The sequence below is a fragment of the Trichechus manatus genome, unplaced genomic scaffold, assembly GCF_000243295.1.
Source record: "Trichechus manatus latirostris isolate Lorelei unplaced genomic scaffold, TriManLat1.0 scaffold00013, whole genome shotgun sequence".
NCBI classification, from domain to species: Eukaryota; Metazoa; Chordata; class Mammalia; order Sirenia; family Trichechidae; genus Trichechus; species Trichechus manatus.
In genome coordinates this window covers 25,957,045-25,975,342 of record NW_004443949.1, presented here as the reverse complement: position 1 = coordinate 25,975,342, position 18,298 = coordinate 25,957,045, and the positions used below count along the sequence as shown (strand labels likewise).

Here is an 18,298-nt window from a genome sequence, read left to right as displayed (position 1 = left end):
TTTGATTACGTATTCAGTTTAAACTTTTAAAACTTGAGATTCATTAGCTTGTACATGCTGCAGGTAGCATCTATCAGTTTTTCAAGTTTCTCTTTTGAAGAACGTTTGAATTCCCGCTATTTGTTTTGTAACTGTATTTGTGTTACATTTTCTAATGCATTTAACATTTAGAAACGGATAATTTATTAGTTATTATAGTTTTATCTGTAGTAGGCATACATTCCCTCTGGTGTTTTATCAAACCAGTGTAATTTTGAAAGAGCATGTTATGTACTGTGAGCTATAAAAATGAGTGTGTAACATACTCACAACTCTGTCAAGGCTTATTTTGATTTAACATCTATTTGTGCTATGAGATGATCATGTAATAAAAATCCCATAATCTTAGAACTTCCCAAGGAGATAACTTTTATGAAACAAAGGGAATCTTAAGAGAAGTAGCATAGTATGATTAAGAGCATGAACTCTGGAGCCAGGCTGTTTTGGTTCCCCTGTGTGACCATGAAGCCCTGGTAGCGTCGTAGTTAAGCGTTTGGCTACTAACCAAAGGGTCGGCAGATTCGAATCCACCAGCTCCTCCTTGGAAACTCTGTGGGGCAGTTCTACTCTGTCCTGTAGGGTTACGGTGAGTCAGAATTAGCTCAATGGCAACGAGTTTTTTTTGTTTTGTTTTGTTTTTTAATGTGACCTTAGGCTAATACTTAATCTTTCTACATTTCAGTCCCCTCATTTGTAAAATGGAGGTAATAATATAACCTACTCCTTGTGGGATTAAGTGAGTTACTATATGTAAAGTGCTTAGAACAGTTCCTAGCACATGGTAAGCACTTTATATGTGTTTGCTATTACTGTTATCATCATTGGAAGAATACATTGAATTTGTATGTCTTGCAATTAACTTAAAACCTTAAAAGTCAATTGATGATATTAAAGGAAGTATCTCATCTTTATGTGTTATATGGAATTATATTGCTTCTTGTTAAAGCATGTGGGTTGTGGGTAGGATATGTAAGGTGGTACCTCGTAAGAAGAATGTAGTTTACACAGAGATCTTACCAGCAAACACATGTGAGAGGATCTGTTGATAGAAGCTTCAGCTTCTAGCACATTCCCCTATTTATTTTGGTTTTCCCTTGCTGAATTGCCTTTGCCTGTCATCTTTCATGTCTCTTTTTTTTTTTTTGAAATTTTTCTCTTTATTTGCTCATCTCTCTTCCTCTGGTTAAAAATAAGTTCTCCTTTTTATGGCCATAGAATTTTGTTTATGCCTCAACATAGCACTTATTATAGTTAACTAGATGATGTAGATTGTGACATGGTGAATGTTCTAGTAGCCTCTAATCCCACTTCCTGTCATAATCCCTAATGTCAGCTTCTTCTGGGTTTTATTTCATTCCTCATCATTTACTTTTATTTCTAATGCCCATTGTCGCAGGAATGAAAATACAGTTGTGGACTGAAGCTTCTCCATCTACCAGCTAAGCTTTCATGATTAATTAGTGCTGATAATGTGACTAATACATATAGAATATTGAGGCTATTTTTAGGAAATGAAAATTAAAACCAATTTGTGGTGATTTATTGACTAAAATATTTAGGTCATTTATGAATGAAAAATATATAAATGTTTAATATATTTTGAGAAATTTATTATATTTATAAAATTATTTTTTTCTTTCTCAATTAATTTTACAATAAAGTTTTTTTAAGGTCATTGCAATCAGGATTACATCAGAAAATAACATACAGTTTTGTGATACCTACTTCAAAATGCACATCTACTTATAGTATACAAAAGTAGATTATTTTCTTTTTAATACATTATCTGTACTCAACTTTTAAAAACTTTTGTTTCTATCTCATAAACTATTTGCTGATGAATCTTTTATGGTTGTCATATTTTCAATTTTCAATTTATTGTTAGCATATCCACACAAAAGACCACATTGAGTACTGGCACCACAAATATGACCACTAAGCATTTCTATCGAATACTTATTAGGTAGATTTATTCAAACTGAGAGGGCCTTCATGACTCCCGACTGATATTCTCCATGAACAGTAAGAACCAAATTCTAACATCCATTCTACTACTTTAAGGAAGATAGGATAGGATGATGTAAAAACAATTGGCTTTGAAGTAAGATATATCTCAGTTCAAATTATGCCTTTAACACTTAGGTTATGTGACTTAGGGCTAGATACTTAAGCTTGCTAGACTTCAGTTTACTCAGCTATAAAATAGGTTAGAAAATATTTATAAAACATAAGGGATTTATAGGGATTAAATGAGCAAAACCATTTACACCCACTCCTCACTTAACCAACATGGTTAGGTTCCAGAGACCAGGTCGTTATGCAAAAATTGGCATTATGTGAAAATGGAGGATGACCACATCATTACATAACTGCCAAACCAGTGAGAATTATGGCCCAGCCAAGTTAACACATAACCTTAGCCGTCATAGCCAGCGTTACTCTCGCCTAACACCTCAGCGGTTTTACTGCCACACGTAACGTCGTCAATGCGCAAAATAGCTGGATAGTAGATTTTTTGCTGTTGTTGTATATGCAAAATGTCACATAACAAGATAATCGATAAGTGAGTAGGTGTCTTTTAGAGAAAAAGATTTTTAAAAAATTTTGTGACTTTCTTCAAAGAATGCTGGTATTTTTCTTGATACAAAATTCCACCTTGATTTAAAAAAAGACAAAATTTGATCTTTGAAGGTTCATGGCTGTGTCATCTTCTAATTACTCACTATTATTACCTTCCAACCTTTGGGACACTCCCCTGTTTACTGAGATGTTGTTACTTTCCAACCTTTGGGACATGTCCCTGTTTGTTGAGAACTGGCACTAAATGCAGCTTTTCTGTTGATTTCAGTTCCTATTGTCATCACCACTCCAAGTGGATGACTCATATAATATCCTGGTCTCATACTTCCTTTATCCTTACATGGATATTTACCTTCATCTCAGCTTCACTTCATGGACCCATTGCCATCAAGTTGATTCTGACTCATAGCGACTCTAAAGGACAGAGTAGAACTGCTCCATAGGATTTCCATGGAGCGGCTGGTGGATTTGAACTGCTGACTTTATAGCCACTTCAGTGGTCACACTCTGGATCTTATCAACTAAATTTCTACCTCTGGTAGTCTGTTCTACCTCTGAATCACCATCCTCCAACAGCAATCTTTAGTCTTCCATCTTGCTTGTACAACAACTTCCATCTTATCAAGACCTCCCATCCTTTGTCTGCTCTACTTTCTCTTTATCAGCCTTTTCTGTATTGCTCTCTTGTCCCTTCCTCTACAACTGAGACTTCAAGGTTCATTGTTTCAACTGTTCTTTTGCCTGTATCCCAAACTTCTTTCCCATTTTGATTCTTGTGATCTCTGTATTTTATCTTTCACTTAAAATATTTTAAAGAACATTTATTAACTTCTCTAAATCTCAGTTTTCTTGTGACTAATATGTTATCATACCTAAGTTACAGGATTATGGTAAGGATTAAAATAGTTATTATATATACAAACTGCCTAGCCTACCCTTTGAAACCCATGTGGAGAAAAGTTGCATGATATTTAGAGGTAGATCATGTTTGCACCTACACTACTCTTTGCTACTGGAAACTCACCAGGCCAGGCAGATTAATATAATATACATTTTGCTCACCGAGCTCTAGGGAGTCTTGAAGATTGCCATATAGTCCAACTCTTAGTAAGAACATTTATGAATCTTTAAAAGATGCACTTGAAATAACTGCAATGTTTATTTAAATATTAGAAATCTGCGAGAAGCAAGAGATAATGCAGTGGCAGAAAAGGACCGAGCAGTGATGGCTGAGAAGGATGCTTTAGAAAAACATGATCAGCTCTTAGCCAGGTAAGGATCCTGAAAACAGAAACATTAAAACTCTTCGATTTTGTTTATGTTACTTTTTCTTCTATAAAGTATATTTTAGTGGCGGTATAATTTTCTTTTCAATTGAAGTATAATTTGCATGCATTATTTTTATAATATGGTATTATTGCATACATTGAAAACAAGATATAGAATACAGGCAGTCTCCAGGGTTATGAATGCCCTACTTGACAACTCATACTTACCCTTTAATGCTATGTAAATTTGCCCTCACTTTACAATTGAACCAACACCTACTCATTGAACCAACCCCTACTCACAACAAATCTTCATCACAATCACCTTCACTTGCTGCACGTGCAGCTTTTAAATCCTTGGAAAGCCTTCGATCCTTTTCTTACACTAACCAAAAAAACCAAACCTGTTGCTGTAGAGTCGATTCCAACTCATGGCAACCCTTTAAGTAGAACTGCCCCCATAGGGTTTCCAAGGAGCGGATGGTGAAGTCAAACTGCCAACCTTTTGGTTAGCAGCCAAGTTCTTAACCACTGCACCACTAAGGCTCCTCTTACACTAAACTAAGGCTAAAAGAATCGAATGCACCTGTTCCGACTTACCTACAAACTTGACTTAAAGACACAGTTAGGAACGGATCTCATTCATAACCCGGAGACTGCCTGTAGTTCAGTCACCCCCGAGAGTTTCTTTGTACTCCTTTCAATCGGTCTCAACCACTACCCCTCAAGAGGCCACCACTTTCTATTGCTGAGTATGAATATACCACAGTTTGTTTATTCACCTGTTGATTAGGCATTTAGGCTGTTTCTATTTTGGAGCTATCATAAACAAAGTTGTTATAAACACTCTTATGGGCATATGTTTATATTCCATTTGGTAGATACAAAGAAGTGAAATTGCTTGTGATAGGGTAGATAAATGTTTTACTCTGAAAGAAACTGCCAAGCAGTTGTCCAAATGGTTGTACTATTTTACACTCCCTTGTTCATTTTTTTAAACCCTTTGTGTTCTGGTGTATGTGCCTTGGAGGGAGGGGAAGAGAATTGTCTTTATCAATAGGAAAGGATGTTTATTTTAAGATTCTTGTTACAAGGAAAATCACTGATGAGTATTAAAGTAAATGTCATTACCTAATTAAATCCCCTAAATTTTCAGTACTTTGACTGTATTCAGAGTAAGCAGAGGGGTTATTATTATTTTCTTAATAGAGTTTATTTTTTAGAGTAGTATTTAGGTTTATGCAGAAAACTTGAGCAAAAAATACAAAGGTTCCATATGCTGCCTCTTCCCCCATCCTTTCCCAGTTTGCAGTGTTATTAACATCTTGCATTGGTGTTATACATTTTTAACAATTGATGAACCAGTATTGATACTATTGTTAACTATAAATACATAGTTTAAATTAGGGTTCATGCTTGTGTTGTATGGCTCTAATGGTTTTGACAAATGTATAGTGTCACCTGTCTACCATTACAGTATTATACACAATGCGATACAGAGTTATACAGAATAGTTTCACAGCTATTCATCCTTCCCCCTGTTCCCAACCTCTAGCAACTGCTGATCTTTTTACTGCCTCTGTAGTTTTGCATTTTTCAGAGCGTCAGATAGTTGGAATCATATGTAGCCTTTTCAGACTGACTTCTTTCACTTAGCAATATGCATTCAGGGTTCCTCTGTGTCTTTTCATGGCCTGATAGTTCATTTCTTTTTATTGCTGAATAATATTCCATTGTATGGATATGCTACAGTTTGTTTATCCATTTACCTTTTGGTGGATATCATGGTGCTTCCAGTTTTTGGCAATTATGAATAAATAAGACTGATATAAACATTGGTGTGCAAGTTTTTGTATGAAGCTAAGTCTTCAACTCATTTGGGTAAATACCTAGGAGTACAATTGCTGGATTGCATTTTAAGACTGTGTTTAGCTTTGTAAGAAACTGCCAGACTGTCTTCCAAAGTGGCTGTATCATTTTGCATTCCCACCGGCAAAGAATGACAATTCCTGTAGTTTCACATCGTCACCAGCATTTGGTGGTGTCACTGTTTTCAGTTTTAGCCATTGTAATAGGAGTCCCAGAGTGATGCAAGTAGTTAATGCACTTGGCTGCTAATTGAAAAGTTAGAAGTTCGAGTCCACCCAGAGATGCTTTGGAAGAAAGCCCTGACAGTCTACTTCTGAAAAATCAGCCTTTGGAAACTACAGAGCACAGTTCTGCTCTGATACATGGGGTCGCCATGAGGTAGAGTCAATAACAGCAGCTTGTTTTTCAGTAGGTGTGTAGTGTATCTCATTGTTTTAATTTGCAATTTCATAATGACATATAATTTTGAGCATGTTCTCATGTGCTTATTTGCATCTGTGTTTCTTCTCTGGTGTGGTGTCTGTTTAGACCTTTTGTCCAGTTTGTAATTGGGTTGTTATTGTTAAGTTGTAAGAGTTCTTTTTATTTTGTATACAAGTCTTTTATCATCTGTGTGTTTTGCAAATATTTTCTCCCACTCTGTGGCTTCTCTTTTCATTCTAGTAACAGTGTCTTTCATAAAGCAGAAATTTTTATCTGTAATAAATTCCAACTTATCATTTTTTCCTTTCATGAATTGTGCTTTTGGTGTTTCTAAAACTTCATTGCCAACCTAAGGTTGCCTAAATTTTCTCTTCTGTTATCTTCTAGAAGTTTTATATAGTTTTGTGCATTACATTTAGATCTGTGATTCATGTTGAGTTCATATTTATGAAAGGTGTGAAGTCAGTGTCTAGATTCATGTTTTTTGTATGTGGATGTCCAGTTGTTCCAGCGCCATTTGTTGAAAAGACTGTCCTTTCTCCATTGGGTTGCCTTTGCCTCTTTGGCAAAGATCAGTTGACTGTATTTATATGGGTTAATTTCTGGATTCTCTATTCTGTTCCATTGATCTGTTTGTCTGTTTTTTCACTAATACCACACTGTCTTGGTTACTGTACTTTATAGTAAGTCTTAAAGTTAGGTAGTGTAACTTTTTATTTTGAAATAATTTCAGACTTACCAAAAAGTTGGTAAAATACTGCAAAGATTTCCATATACCTTTCACATATTGGTAAACTTTTGAAATTACGTTCAAGTGTCTTTTAACTGTTAAATGAAGACCTACAGATTAAGTTGTGATTTAAGCAATACATAAAACGAAAATGTTATACAAGTTTTCATATAATTAACCTATTGTCAGAATCTTTTAGAATGGCTCACATTGTTATACTTCTGTATTCACATCAACTTTATAAACTTAACCCATGAAGAAAGTGTAATAAATGTAATGCTGAAGAAGTCATTCCTATAATGTGAACGTATGTTTAATTCTAAGGATTTTAGTATAAAATGAATTTGTAATCCAGCTGTTTTTATTAGCATGCTATTAAAGGCTAGCTTATTTTTTTATCTTTTATTATGTAAAACCCCTCCATTTATAAATCTATATGATACCCACTAAAGAATTACTTGACTTTTTGTTGATGTTTTTTGTTTGTTTTTATTTTTTAAATAATATAGTGTTTTTAGTGAAAGTTTACACAGCAAATTAGATTCCCACTTAACAGTTTCTACACAAATTGTTTAGAGACATTGGTTACGTTTTTCACAGTATGTCAACATTCTCACTATTTCTGTTATGGTTGTTCCGTTCCCATTAATCTTTTTACCCTGCCTCCCCCGCCCCAACCCTTGCCTTCTCATCTTTGCTTTACAGTAAGTTTTGAGCATTTGGTTTCATATAGGTGATTTTTTAAAGGAACACAGTACATTATTCATGGGTGATATTGTTTATGAGCCAATCTGTTATTTAGCTGAAAAATGACTTCCGGGAGTAGTTTCAGTTCAAAGTTTAATGGCTGTCTCAGAGCAGTAGTCTCAGGGGTTCCTCTAGTCTCAACCAATCCTTACTGGTAAGTGGACTTTTTAAGAATTTGAGTTTGTTCTACATTTTTCTCTTATCAGGGTCTGTCTGTTGTGTCCCTGATCAGAACAGTTGGTAGTGGTAGCCGGGCACCATCTAGTTCTTCTGGTCTCAGGGTAGATGAGGCCGTGGTTCGTGTAGGCTGTTAGTCTTGTAGACTAGTTTCTTCTTTGAGTCTTTGGTTTCCTTCTTTCTCTTTTGCTTCAGTTGAGTAGAGACCAACAGTTGTGTCTTAGATGGCCACTCACAAACTTTTAAGACACCAGATGCTACTCACCAAACTAGGTTAGGGTATAGAATATAAACTTTATGAACTATATTATGCCAGTTAACTGAGTTGTCCCTCAAGACTATGGACCTAAGTGTTCAAACTTAGTAAACCAATCCTCCTAGGTGTTTGGTTATATCTAAGAAGTATCCATAACTGTGCCTTCTATGTGCTTTGTTATATATACAGTGAAACCTGTGAGAGCCACAACTCGACAGGACTGCCTTGTTTTTCCAGGTCTCACAAGTTTTTTGCCTTTGACAAGGTGTAGTCTTACCACTTTTCTATTGCTCGTTTTAGTGGAAAATATTTGAGTTTTCCTCACTGACAGGTTTCTGCCTTACACAGCTTCCAGCTTTCGCAGGTTTTAATATATATATGAATATATATGCAGCACACACCTACATGGATATACATATGCCTGTAGATACACTTAGGAGCCCTGGTGGCACAGTGGTTAAGAGCTGGGGTGCTAACCGAAAGGTCATCAGTTCAAATCCACTGGAAACCCTACGGGGCAGTTCTACTCTGTCCTATAGGGTTGCTATGAGTCGGAATCAATTCAATGGCAACGGGTTTGGTTTTGGTTTTATAAATACACCTATACATACACACACATATATACACACATATATCTACCTATACCGTATTTTCAAGCAAATAATGTACATGTTATACTTTTTTTTATCAACCATGCCCTCCTCCTGCGAGGTATTTTCATGAACGCACTATGCTTATGTTTTTTACAGCAACATGTAAAAAAACTCGCATAGAGTGCTTATAAAAATACCTCATGGGAGGAGGGCATGGTTGGCAACAAAACAGAACACACGTTATTTGTATAAAAACACAGTACACATATATGCATGCATACCTGCTTATGTAACCACACACATATTTTTTGGTGGTTGTTGCTATTGTTGCAAAATTATATATGTTATAGCTTTTACCAAAAATGTCCCTTATTCTTGTATACTTCTTAGTGGCATCATTTACCTGGGTCAGGTTTTACCCACTTCACCCACATTCAGTGCTACCTTTCCTATCACCAAAAACAACAAGTGTCTACTTTCTAGAGAGTGATTCTTCCTCCCTCCCCCTCCCATCCCTGGTAACCATCAGTGAACTTTGGTTTCTGTATGTATACGTATTGTTGTCTTTTTATAAAAGTCACATTGTACAGTAGTTGTCCTTTTGTGATTGACTTATTTCACTCAGTATAACATCCTCTAGATTCATCCACGTTATACTGTGTTTTGACAACTCATCATTATTCTTTTTGGCTGCATAGTATTTCATTGTATGTGTCTACTACATTTGGTTTATCCATTCATTCACTGTTAAATACTTCAGTTGTTTCCAGCTTTTTGCTGTTGTGAATAGTGCTGCAGTGGACATAGTTGTGCGTATGTCTGTTTGTGCCTTTAGTATTAGATCTCTAGCGTTCCCATTGCTGTCAAGTCAATTTCAACTCATAGCAACCCTATAGGACAGAGTAGAACTGCCCTATAGGATTTCCAAGGCTGTAATCTTTACGGAAGCAGACTGCCACATCTTTCTCCCATGGAGCGGCTGGTGGGTTCAAACTGCTGACCTTTCAGTTAGCAGCCACACACTTAACCACTGTGCCACCAGGGCTCCTTGATTTCTAGTGTGTATACCTAGAAATGGGATTGCTGAATCATAAGGTAGTCCTATTTCTAGTTTTTTGAGAAAGTGGCATACTGTTTTCCATAGTGGTTGTACTGTTTTACAGTTCCACCAGCAGCGGATAAGGGTTCCAGTCTCCCCACGCCCTCGTCAACATTTGTTGTTTTCTGAGTTTTTTGTCAGTGCCATTTTAGCAGGGGTGAGATGATATCTCATTAGAGCTTTGATTTTCATCCTGTGATGGCTAATGATTGCAAGCATCTTTTCATGTGTTTGTTGGCTGCTTAAATGTCTTCTTTGGTGAAGTGTGTTCATGTCCTTTGCCCGTTTTTTAATTGGGTTATTTCTTTTTTTGTTGTCGAGTTGTTGAAGTTTTATATGTATTTTAGAGATTTGACCTTTATTGGATATGTCGTTCCTGAAGATTTTTTCCCAGCCTGTAGATTGTCTTTTTTACTCATTTGATAGTCTTTGATGAGCGTAAGTATTTCATTCTTATGAGGTCCCAGTTACCTAATTTATCTTCTGCTGTTCATGAATTTATAGTTGTGTTTGATTGTTTATTTAAAAAAAAAGAAAAAAGATTAAGTCCCATAGTTTTGTCCCTGTATTTTCTTCCAAGAACTTTATAGTTTTAGGTTTAACATTTAGGTTTTTGATCCATTTTGAGTTAGTTTTTGTGTATGGTGTGAGGTATGGGTTAATGTTGTTTTAGGGATGACTCTAGAATAGATTTATGGGCAAATGAACAAGATTTAAAAAAAAATGCAAAGTTTTAGCTAATAAGCCAGAGATTATATTCAGGCAGAATTTCATAAGATCTCTGACTTACTAGCTTTTGTGCATTTTTGTGAATTTCAGGAGAGGCGAATAATAAATCTGATCTTAAAATTGGTCAGGTTATATTTATACTTAGCTCTGACGCATACAATTCTTTTTATTCTACTTGTGCATATATTAAGGAGCCCGATGGCACAGTGGTTAAAGTGATCAACTGGTAACCAAAAGGTCAGCAGTTCAAAACCACCTGCAGCTCTGCGGTAGAAAGATGTAGTAGTCTGCTTCCATAGACACTTACAGCCTTGGAAACCCTGTGGGATTGCTATGAGTTGAAATCAACTCGATGACAGTGGTTTTGGGGTTTGGGTTTGTGCATACGTTAGCAATGATATTTATTCTGACGGCCATGGGATACTTTTGTGCCCAAAAGTGTCTTCTGAGTCACTGAATAGTCAATCATGTAATGTTTGTAAAGCACTTAGAACAGTGTTGTGCACATAATATGGATTATAGAAATGTTTGCTGTTATTATAATTATGAAATAATTTTTTCAATATAGTTCCATTATTAACTTTACTAATTAAATTTTTGTTTTTCAAAAGTTGATATTTCCAGTGCATTTTCCACTAGAATACTGGATTAGCTGGGACACCTCGTTTTCAGCATGCCAGATGAGAGGGAGTTTATTTATTCTGAATTCCATGAAGTGATGGTAAAAACATGTGTATATACTTCAGTGAATTATCTGCTATAGTTCTTGTTCAGTAAATAATTGAAATAAGGGAATAAAGCTCACAAAAATGTTAAAAACCGGAATCATATTGTTATTTCTTAAGCACCTTTTAGTTGAATCTAATTTATGGCCACATTAAAGTTATGTCCATAGATAGATTTTAAAATGTGGCCCATTAATTAGTTTAAAGATTATGTATTGGTAGTGAGACCAAGGTTTCAGGTTCACTCATAGTCTTCTTTTTTTTTTTTGTCACATGGCCTTTTCTGAGTCTAGCCAGTTGCCTCACAAATGCGTAATTTGGGTCACAAGTACAGAGAGTAGATTGAATCAGTACAAATATGTAAATACTACTACAAAAGGAACTCAAGTACATGTCCTTCTAGTGACTTATCAGTAATATCATGTTTGTAAACAAAGGAAAGCACATTATTAAATTTGTGCACATTTTTTTAGGATGCTTTTTTTAGAAATCTAGAGTCACAGTTGGTCATTATGCATGTGAACTGAACCAGACGGAGAGTGAAAGAGAGAAAAAGTGTGTGTGTGTGTGTGTGTGTGTATCTGTGTGTGTTTATACAACTTCCTTTATAGTTTACCGCTCTGTTGCTTGAGGGAAAATTTCATAGATTTAGATTTGGTAAATATACCCATGTCCAAAAAAAGATACGTATAAAAAATTGGAATGCCAGCTGACTAAATCAACTCATAAAAACTTCAGTTAAAAGTAAGATATTTTCCATGATTATTTTAAAATATGATGTTTACTGGAAGGAAAGTCCAGAGAATTACCACAGATGAAGTGTGAGTGTATTTCTTCCACTTGTAAATGAGCTCTTATTTCCTACAGTGTATATTCTGGTCCACAATGAGTCATTTTCAACATGTTTCAGTTTAACTCCTAATACATTTTTAAACTTGGCAGGCATGTTTCGATGAACGTTACTCCCAGTTTTAGAGACTGCTTCTAAATTATACTTCAGTATTGCAGTCATCATGAAAAGTTCTTTCAGTAAAAAGGAAACAGGATTGATTGGAAGTGTGTGTTTTGGAGAAGCAAAAAAAAATACCATTGAGTAAAAATCAGATAGTTAACCTTTTGAAATTTTGTTACTACATAAACCTTCTTAACATTATCTATAAAATGTTGTGATTGTGAAGTCCTTTTAAGTATGTTCTTAAATATAGAAGAAAACTTAAAAAGAAGAAAAGATATGATTTACCCACATAATAGGTAATAGTTAATATTTTTATAAACCGTTCAGGCTTTGTTTCAGTTACAAACATGGAGCTTGGCACAGTTCTGGACGTAGAACTACATATGCGTTTGTAAAATCTAATGACTATATGGAGAATTTTACGTATTGCCAACTCTCAATAAGTTTTTAATAATTACCGTTATATAAGACTGGGCAATTCCATGAATCCCGTGTATCTTCTGGCAGATTACAGTTGACCCACCTTTCCACTGTTAACTATTTTAATATTCTTATTTTATTATGATGATTTTTACACTGTGCCTTATTATTTTTGATACTTAAAAAAGTTTGAAAATTCCAGAGTTGAGAGAAAATTTAGAGATCATTGAAAATGTCCTACTCATTTTGCAAATGAGAAAACAAGTCTAAAGTTATGTGACTTGTTCTCAGTGATACTGTTATTAGAATCACAGCCAGAAATTAGAACAAAACATTAATTCTCTCTGTTCCTGTCCAGATTGTTCATTCTACCACACTATTACGTCATACTATTTGTAAGCAGTATATGAAGCATAGTATGTGTGATGTTGAGCAACATCAACAGGTACATTTTTGTTCTCATATATAGAAAAGGATAACAAAATTCAGAACTGTATTAGTTTCTTTGCCTGCCATAACCAGTTACCACAAGATTGGTGGCTTTAAAACAACAGAAATGTATCCTCTCACAGTTCTGGAGACCAGAAGTCAGAAGCCCGCGTATCGGCAGAGCAGTGCTCCTGTCAAAGGCTCTAAGGGACAATCTTGCTTCTTCCACTTTCTCGTGACTCAGTGCGTTCCTTGGCTTCCTTCACTATGTCTACATCACTCCAGTCTGTGTCTCTGTCTTCATATCGCCTTCTTCTCTGTGTCTCTTATAAGGTTACACATGATTGCATTTAGGGCCCATGTATGAACCAGGATAAGCTCCTGTGTTAAAATCCTTAACTTAGTCTTAATCTGTAAATACCTCTTTTCCAAATAAGGTAATAGTCACAGGTTGTGGGAGTTAGGATGGACATGTCTTTTGGGGTGCCACCATTCAACCCACTACATGTACCTTTTAAGTCATTTGAATTACTATTTATCCTTCTTTATGAGTGACATTTTATTTTTAAATTGTTCAACCAGAATTTTATAAGATGTCAGCTAATTTTAGGAGTTTTTCTAGCTCTTTGAAGTTGGATTATCTTTTTAATCTACTAAGGTGCCTTTTTAGAGCCCTAGTGGCAAAGTGGTTAAGAGCATGGCTGCTAACCAAAAGGTCGGCAGTTCGAATCCACCAGCCGCTCCTTGGAAACCATATGGGACAGTTCTACTCTGTCCTGTGGGGTCACTAGGAGTTGGAATTGACTCAACAGCAATGAGTTTTTTTTTTTTTTTTAAGGTGCCATTTAGTGGATTACTATCTTTTGAACAAAATAGTACCTTAGAGATTCTAGACTCTGTATATAGGATGTATGGCATATATTTATTATAAATTAAAATTCATCTTACATGAATACTTAGTAACATTGTTTAATAACATCATGACAGTAACACTAAGGGTTAAAGAAATAAAATTGAACATTTTTAGCACAGATGCAGTCTAAAAATCTAGTTTAAGGTAAATTGTCTTAACTTCATTTATACACCATTTAATTGCTGTTTTCTATGTACCAACTAAATTTTGCCTTACTGTATTTGAGATTCATTAGATAAGATCTTGAATGCTTTACTAATGTAATTACTATTTCATGTTTCACTTCTGTCCTACGTATTTTTTTTATTCTAACAAACTTGTAGTCCTTCCTGGTTTTAATAAACATGTGTAACATGTATGTTTCTATGGTATATGCTGGATATGTGATCATTAGTTTCTGGTTCTGTGGAAATCATTTTTCTAGATGTGAAGAAATTCCAGAAATCATTATTACTAGATGTGAAGATATTCTCAATTCCTTTTATCAATTAAAAGTGTATTACTGTAAGTGAAAGAAGAAATGTAACCAATATATTATATAATTTAGTGCTTCATAAAATTATCATGAGAATTAAATGAAATAATACATGCAAATCTTTTTTATTGTAAGTTCTCAATAAATTTTAGCTATTATTATTTATTATCATCATTCCATTAGTTGATTTTTAAAGCAAGATGTGTCTGTGTTCCCTTTCCAGCACCGTAAAGGTAATGGGCTAGGCACAGTCTCTGAATGGGTCTGGTAAAACTATTTTCATGCAGATGGATAACCTCCACTGTTACAAGGCTCTCTAAAAAAGGAGGTCCCTTTTCCTCAGTTTAACTGCTATTCTAATTATTAGCAATTCATACTATTGAGCTTTTCCATGCATCTTTTTATAAGTTTAAAAAAAATCCATTATGTTTAAACTAAAACATGGTGCTAAAAATTTTTGTGCTTATTGTTTAAAAAAAGGGTGTTAATTTATTTAGACTGAAAGGCTCTTTTGAAAAAAGAAAATGAGTTAATGCTTCTTCAAAGGACAAAGCTTAAATGACATATACATATCTATTATTAGAATTCAGACTTTTTCTTGTAATTCACTGGGACCCCAGTGTGAATTTCTATTAGCTAGATTATTCATAGATAACTCTGACTGTAACAATGCCTGTCATTTCTTAAATTCTTTGTGTCAAAAATCATAGAGATAGAAAATGCTCAAAAGAAAACATCTCCCTGCCTCCAGGCAAGAGTGCGCTCTAATCATTCTAGTCAGATAGGCTGTCCATAGGTAAACCTGTACAGGAACTCATGTACCTGTAAATGACAATGAAATGTTAGCTTTGAAATAGTTTTTAAAAATAGTTTACAGGAAAATCAAAGTATGGTAAATAGCCTGTTGGTTATGAGAATGGAATGTTCTGTATGTTAGTGCTACAAAACATGTCTATTCTTATTCATCTGTCATCTTTGCGATTGGTTGACTGTGCATTTGATCCAGGAATAAGTCAACAGATGTTTAAATCAGAAATGCGTGTTGTAAATTCAAGCATTTGTGTATAGTAAACATAGATTTTGATTCTTTAACTAAAGCACTTATCTCTAATTTTTTTTAATTAAAACTATGAGCTGAATGTTTTTAAAGGAAAACAATTTGTCAGCCAGTTTCCATTTTGCTGTCTGGTGTATACTTCCACTTGATGGTTCAGGATAGCTAACAGCATCTGTTTTCATTGTAGACACTACCGAACCAAAACCAAACCTGTTGCCCTCAAGTCGATTCTGACTCATAGCGACACTATAGGACAGAGTAGAACTGCCCCATAGGGTTTCCAGGGAGCAGCTGGTGGATTCGAACTCCTGACCAAATTTTGGTTAGTAGCCGAGCTCTTAACCACTGCCCCATCAGGGCTTCTTATAGACACTACCCCTTCCCTATTACCATCAATAATAAAACAGTTGCCATCGAGTCAGTTCTGACTCATGGTGACTCTTTGTGCTTCATGGAGTTTTCAGTGGCTGATTTTTCGGAAGTAGATTGCCAGGCCTTCCTTCCAAGGTGCCTTTGGTAGACTCGAGCCTCCAACTTTTTGCTTAGCAGCCAAGCACATTAACCTTCTCCACCACTCAGGGACTCCTATCACTATCAATAAACCAAAAAACCCATTGCCATTCAGTCAATTCTGACTCATAGCGACCCTGTAGGGCAGAGTAGAACTTTTCCATAGGGTTTTCAAGGAGTGGCTGGTGGATTGAAACTGTTGACCTTTTGGTTAGCAGCCAAACGCTTAACCACTGCGCCACCAGGGCTCCATCACTATCAGTAGCCCCCTATATTGTTAACTGTTCCTTTTAAAAGAAATTTGGAAACTCTAATTGTCTTTGTGCAGGATTATGTACCAGCTTTCATCCCACAAATTTTAGTACTACGTTTGCAAATTGTAAGTTATACCAAAATGTAGTTAAAGTTTATGGCTCCTTAATCATGCATACATCTTTGATGCTAGCACAGTGTTGAAGTAAATAACCTCAAACTTCTCATCAGCTTTCAATAAAAAGAATAGCAATAGTATTTCTTGGGACGCATTTGGATAGAATTATGAAAAACATTATCTTACTTTTCTCTTATGAACTTTATAAAAATTATAATTTAATTTATAAGCACTTTTATGAATTTTTAATTTCAGGTATCATCTGATAAATGTTCTAAGTTTGTTCCTGCATAATCATATATCAAGTAAAATTCCACATAGCTAAACTCATTTTCCTTTACCATTGATTTTGTAAGAAAACTTACTGGAAGTTAATCACCATGGCTGCCTCTTCCCTGTGAGAATTGAGTTGCCATTGCCCAATTTTATGAACTTTTCTCTTCTTCTTTTAATTCATTAATGTGTAGTTGAGCCTAAGATTTCCTTCTTCTCAGGTCCAAATGTTTAACATTGCTTGCTTTGTTTTCTTTTATTGTAAATGAGAGCCAACAATATGAACTGTGCACCTTCTTGTGTGTATCAAAAGGCAAAAGAGAAACACAGCTCTCCCCATGGTTTCAGAGGAGAATGTGGAGAAAAATATGTGTGTTGTGCTCAGATTTCTCCTTGGTGGAGTGTGGACTATAGTGAGAGTAATAAGGAGCAAAATATCTTTCTAAACCTTTCCTCTAGTGGGCTAGAAGTTGTTCAATTTAATATTTATTGAACCTTTGTGCATGACATACCAAAGAAGAATAAAAGTAATTTTAAGCATGATTTCTGCTTTCAAAGAACTAAAAGAATAACCGAGTGTACATATTTATATTTTAAAGCAAAATGTATTTCTTAAAGAGTCTATAGAGCAGTGAATGTCCTTAACTATTTTAAGAGGATGTCGGGAATGACCTTTTAGAGGAGGTGGTATATGAAACAAGCATTTAAAGAATGAATTTTGATCTCAGATCTGAGAGAAGAACATTCCAAAAACTTCAGAAACCTAAGTATAGAAGGAAGAAAATGAAAGGATTGTTGGAAAACAACAGACAGTTCAGTTTATTGATTCGTAGTGTACAAGTAAGTAGGAGATAAGGCTACATACACAGATGTAATATTTCGGTAGACTTGGAATGTCAGAATAAAGAGCTTATATTTACTTCAGTAAGCAATGAGTGGTAACTAGATGAAAATCACATTTTAGAGAAATTAATTGGGCAGTTATATATACATACACACATACACACACACACGTATATGTATATATACACATACATATTTTTTTTTCCCAAGACAATTCAAGATACCCCAAATAAAAATGCCTGAAGTCCAGGTGAGAGACAGTGGCCTGAATTGGGATAATGGCACTAGGAATAGAGATGGGAAAATTGGTTTTAGAAATACAGCTGGGGGCGATGAGTGATGGAGATTTTTCCACTGTCCTTTATTCGTTCTTCCCAAAGAAAAGAAATTACAAGTTTGTTTTGATCATATTCCAAGACATGGTTTGAGCTATATTTTTAGTTGAGGGGTCTCTAGCTAAAAGGTCACAATCATAAGTACAACTTCCTTTTCCACTTCCTCTTTTCCTGGTACTACAAAACAGAAGACTTAGAGCTCTTTTCAGTCTTAGGCTATATATAAGCATATATATATATATATTCCAATTTCTTTAGTGTCCAGGAGCCAGCCAATGTCAAGATGGAGATGGGGGCTTAACAGCCTCTCCTAAACTTTGAAACCTATCACATTCTCCAGCCAGTAGTACCAGAGAGCTCTAACTTGAACTTTCAGTACAAGCCTCGCTAACAGCAGTCATAATTTTATTTCCCGTTTGCTACTGGCCCCTTTGCACATATCTTTTTCAGAAACCTCACGCTGAGGGATGCTTTTATATATAT

General features: G+C 35.2%; 1 protein-coding gene across 4 annotated transcripts in view; it reads left to right on the top strand.

Annotated features, from left to right (window-relative positions):
* Positions 1-18,298, top strand: part of PIBF1 (progesterone immunomodulatory binding factor 1) — a 264,067-nt gene that overhangs the window by 76,270 nt on the left and 169,499 nt on the right. For all 4 annotated transcript variants that reach the window (XR_002823191.1, XM_023726735.1, XM_023726736.1 and 1 more), the window contains exon 10: positions 3,793-3,891. Coding sequence is in view for 3 of the 4 variants with exons in the window: in XM_023726735.1 (XP_023582503.1) it covers positions 3,793-3,891 (99 nt within the window). In the remaining variant the exon portion in view is untranslated. The remainder of the gene's footprint in view (positions 1-3,792; positions 3,892-18,298) is intronic.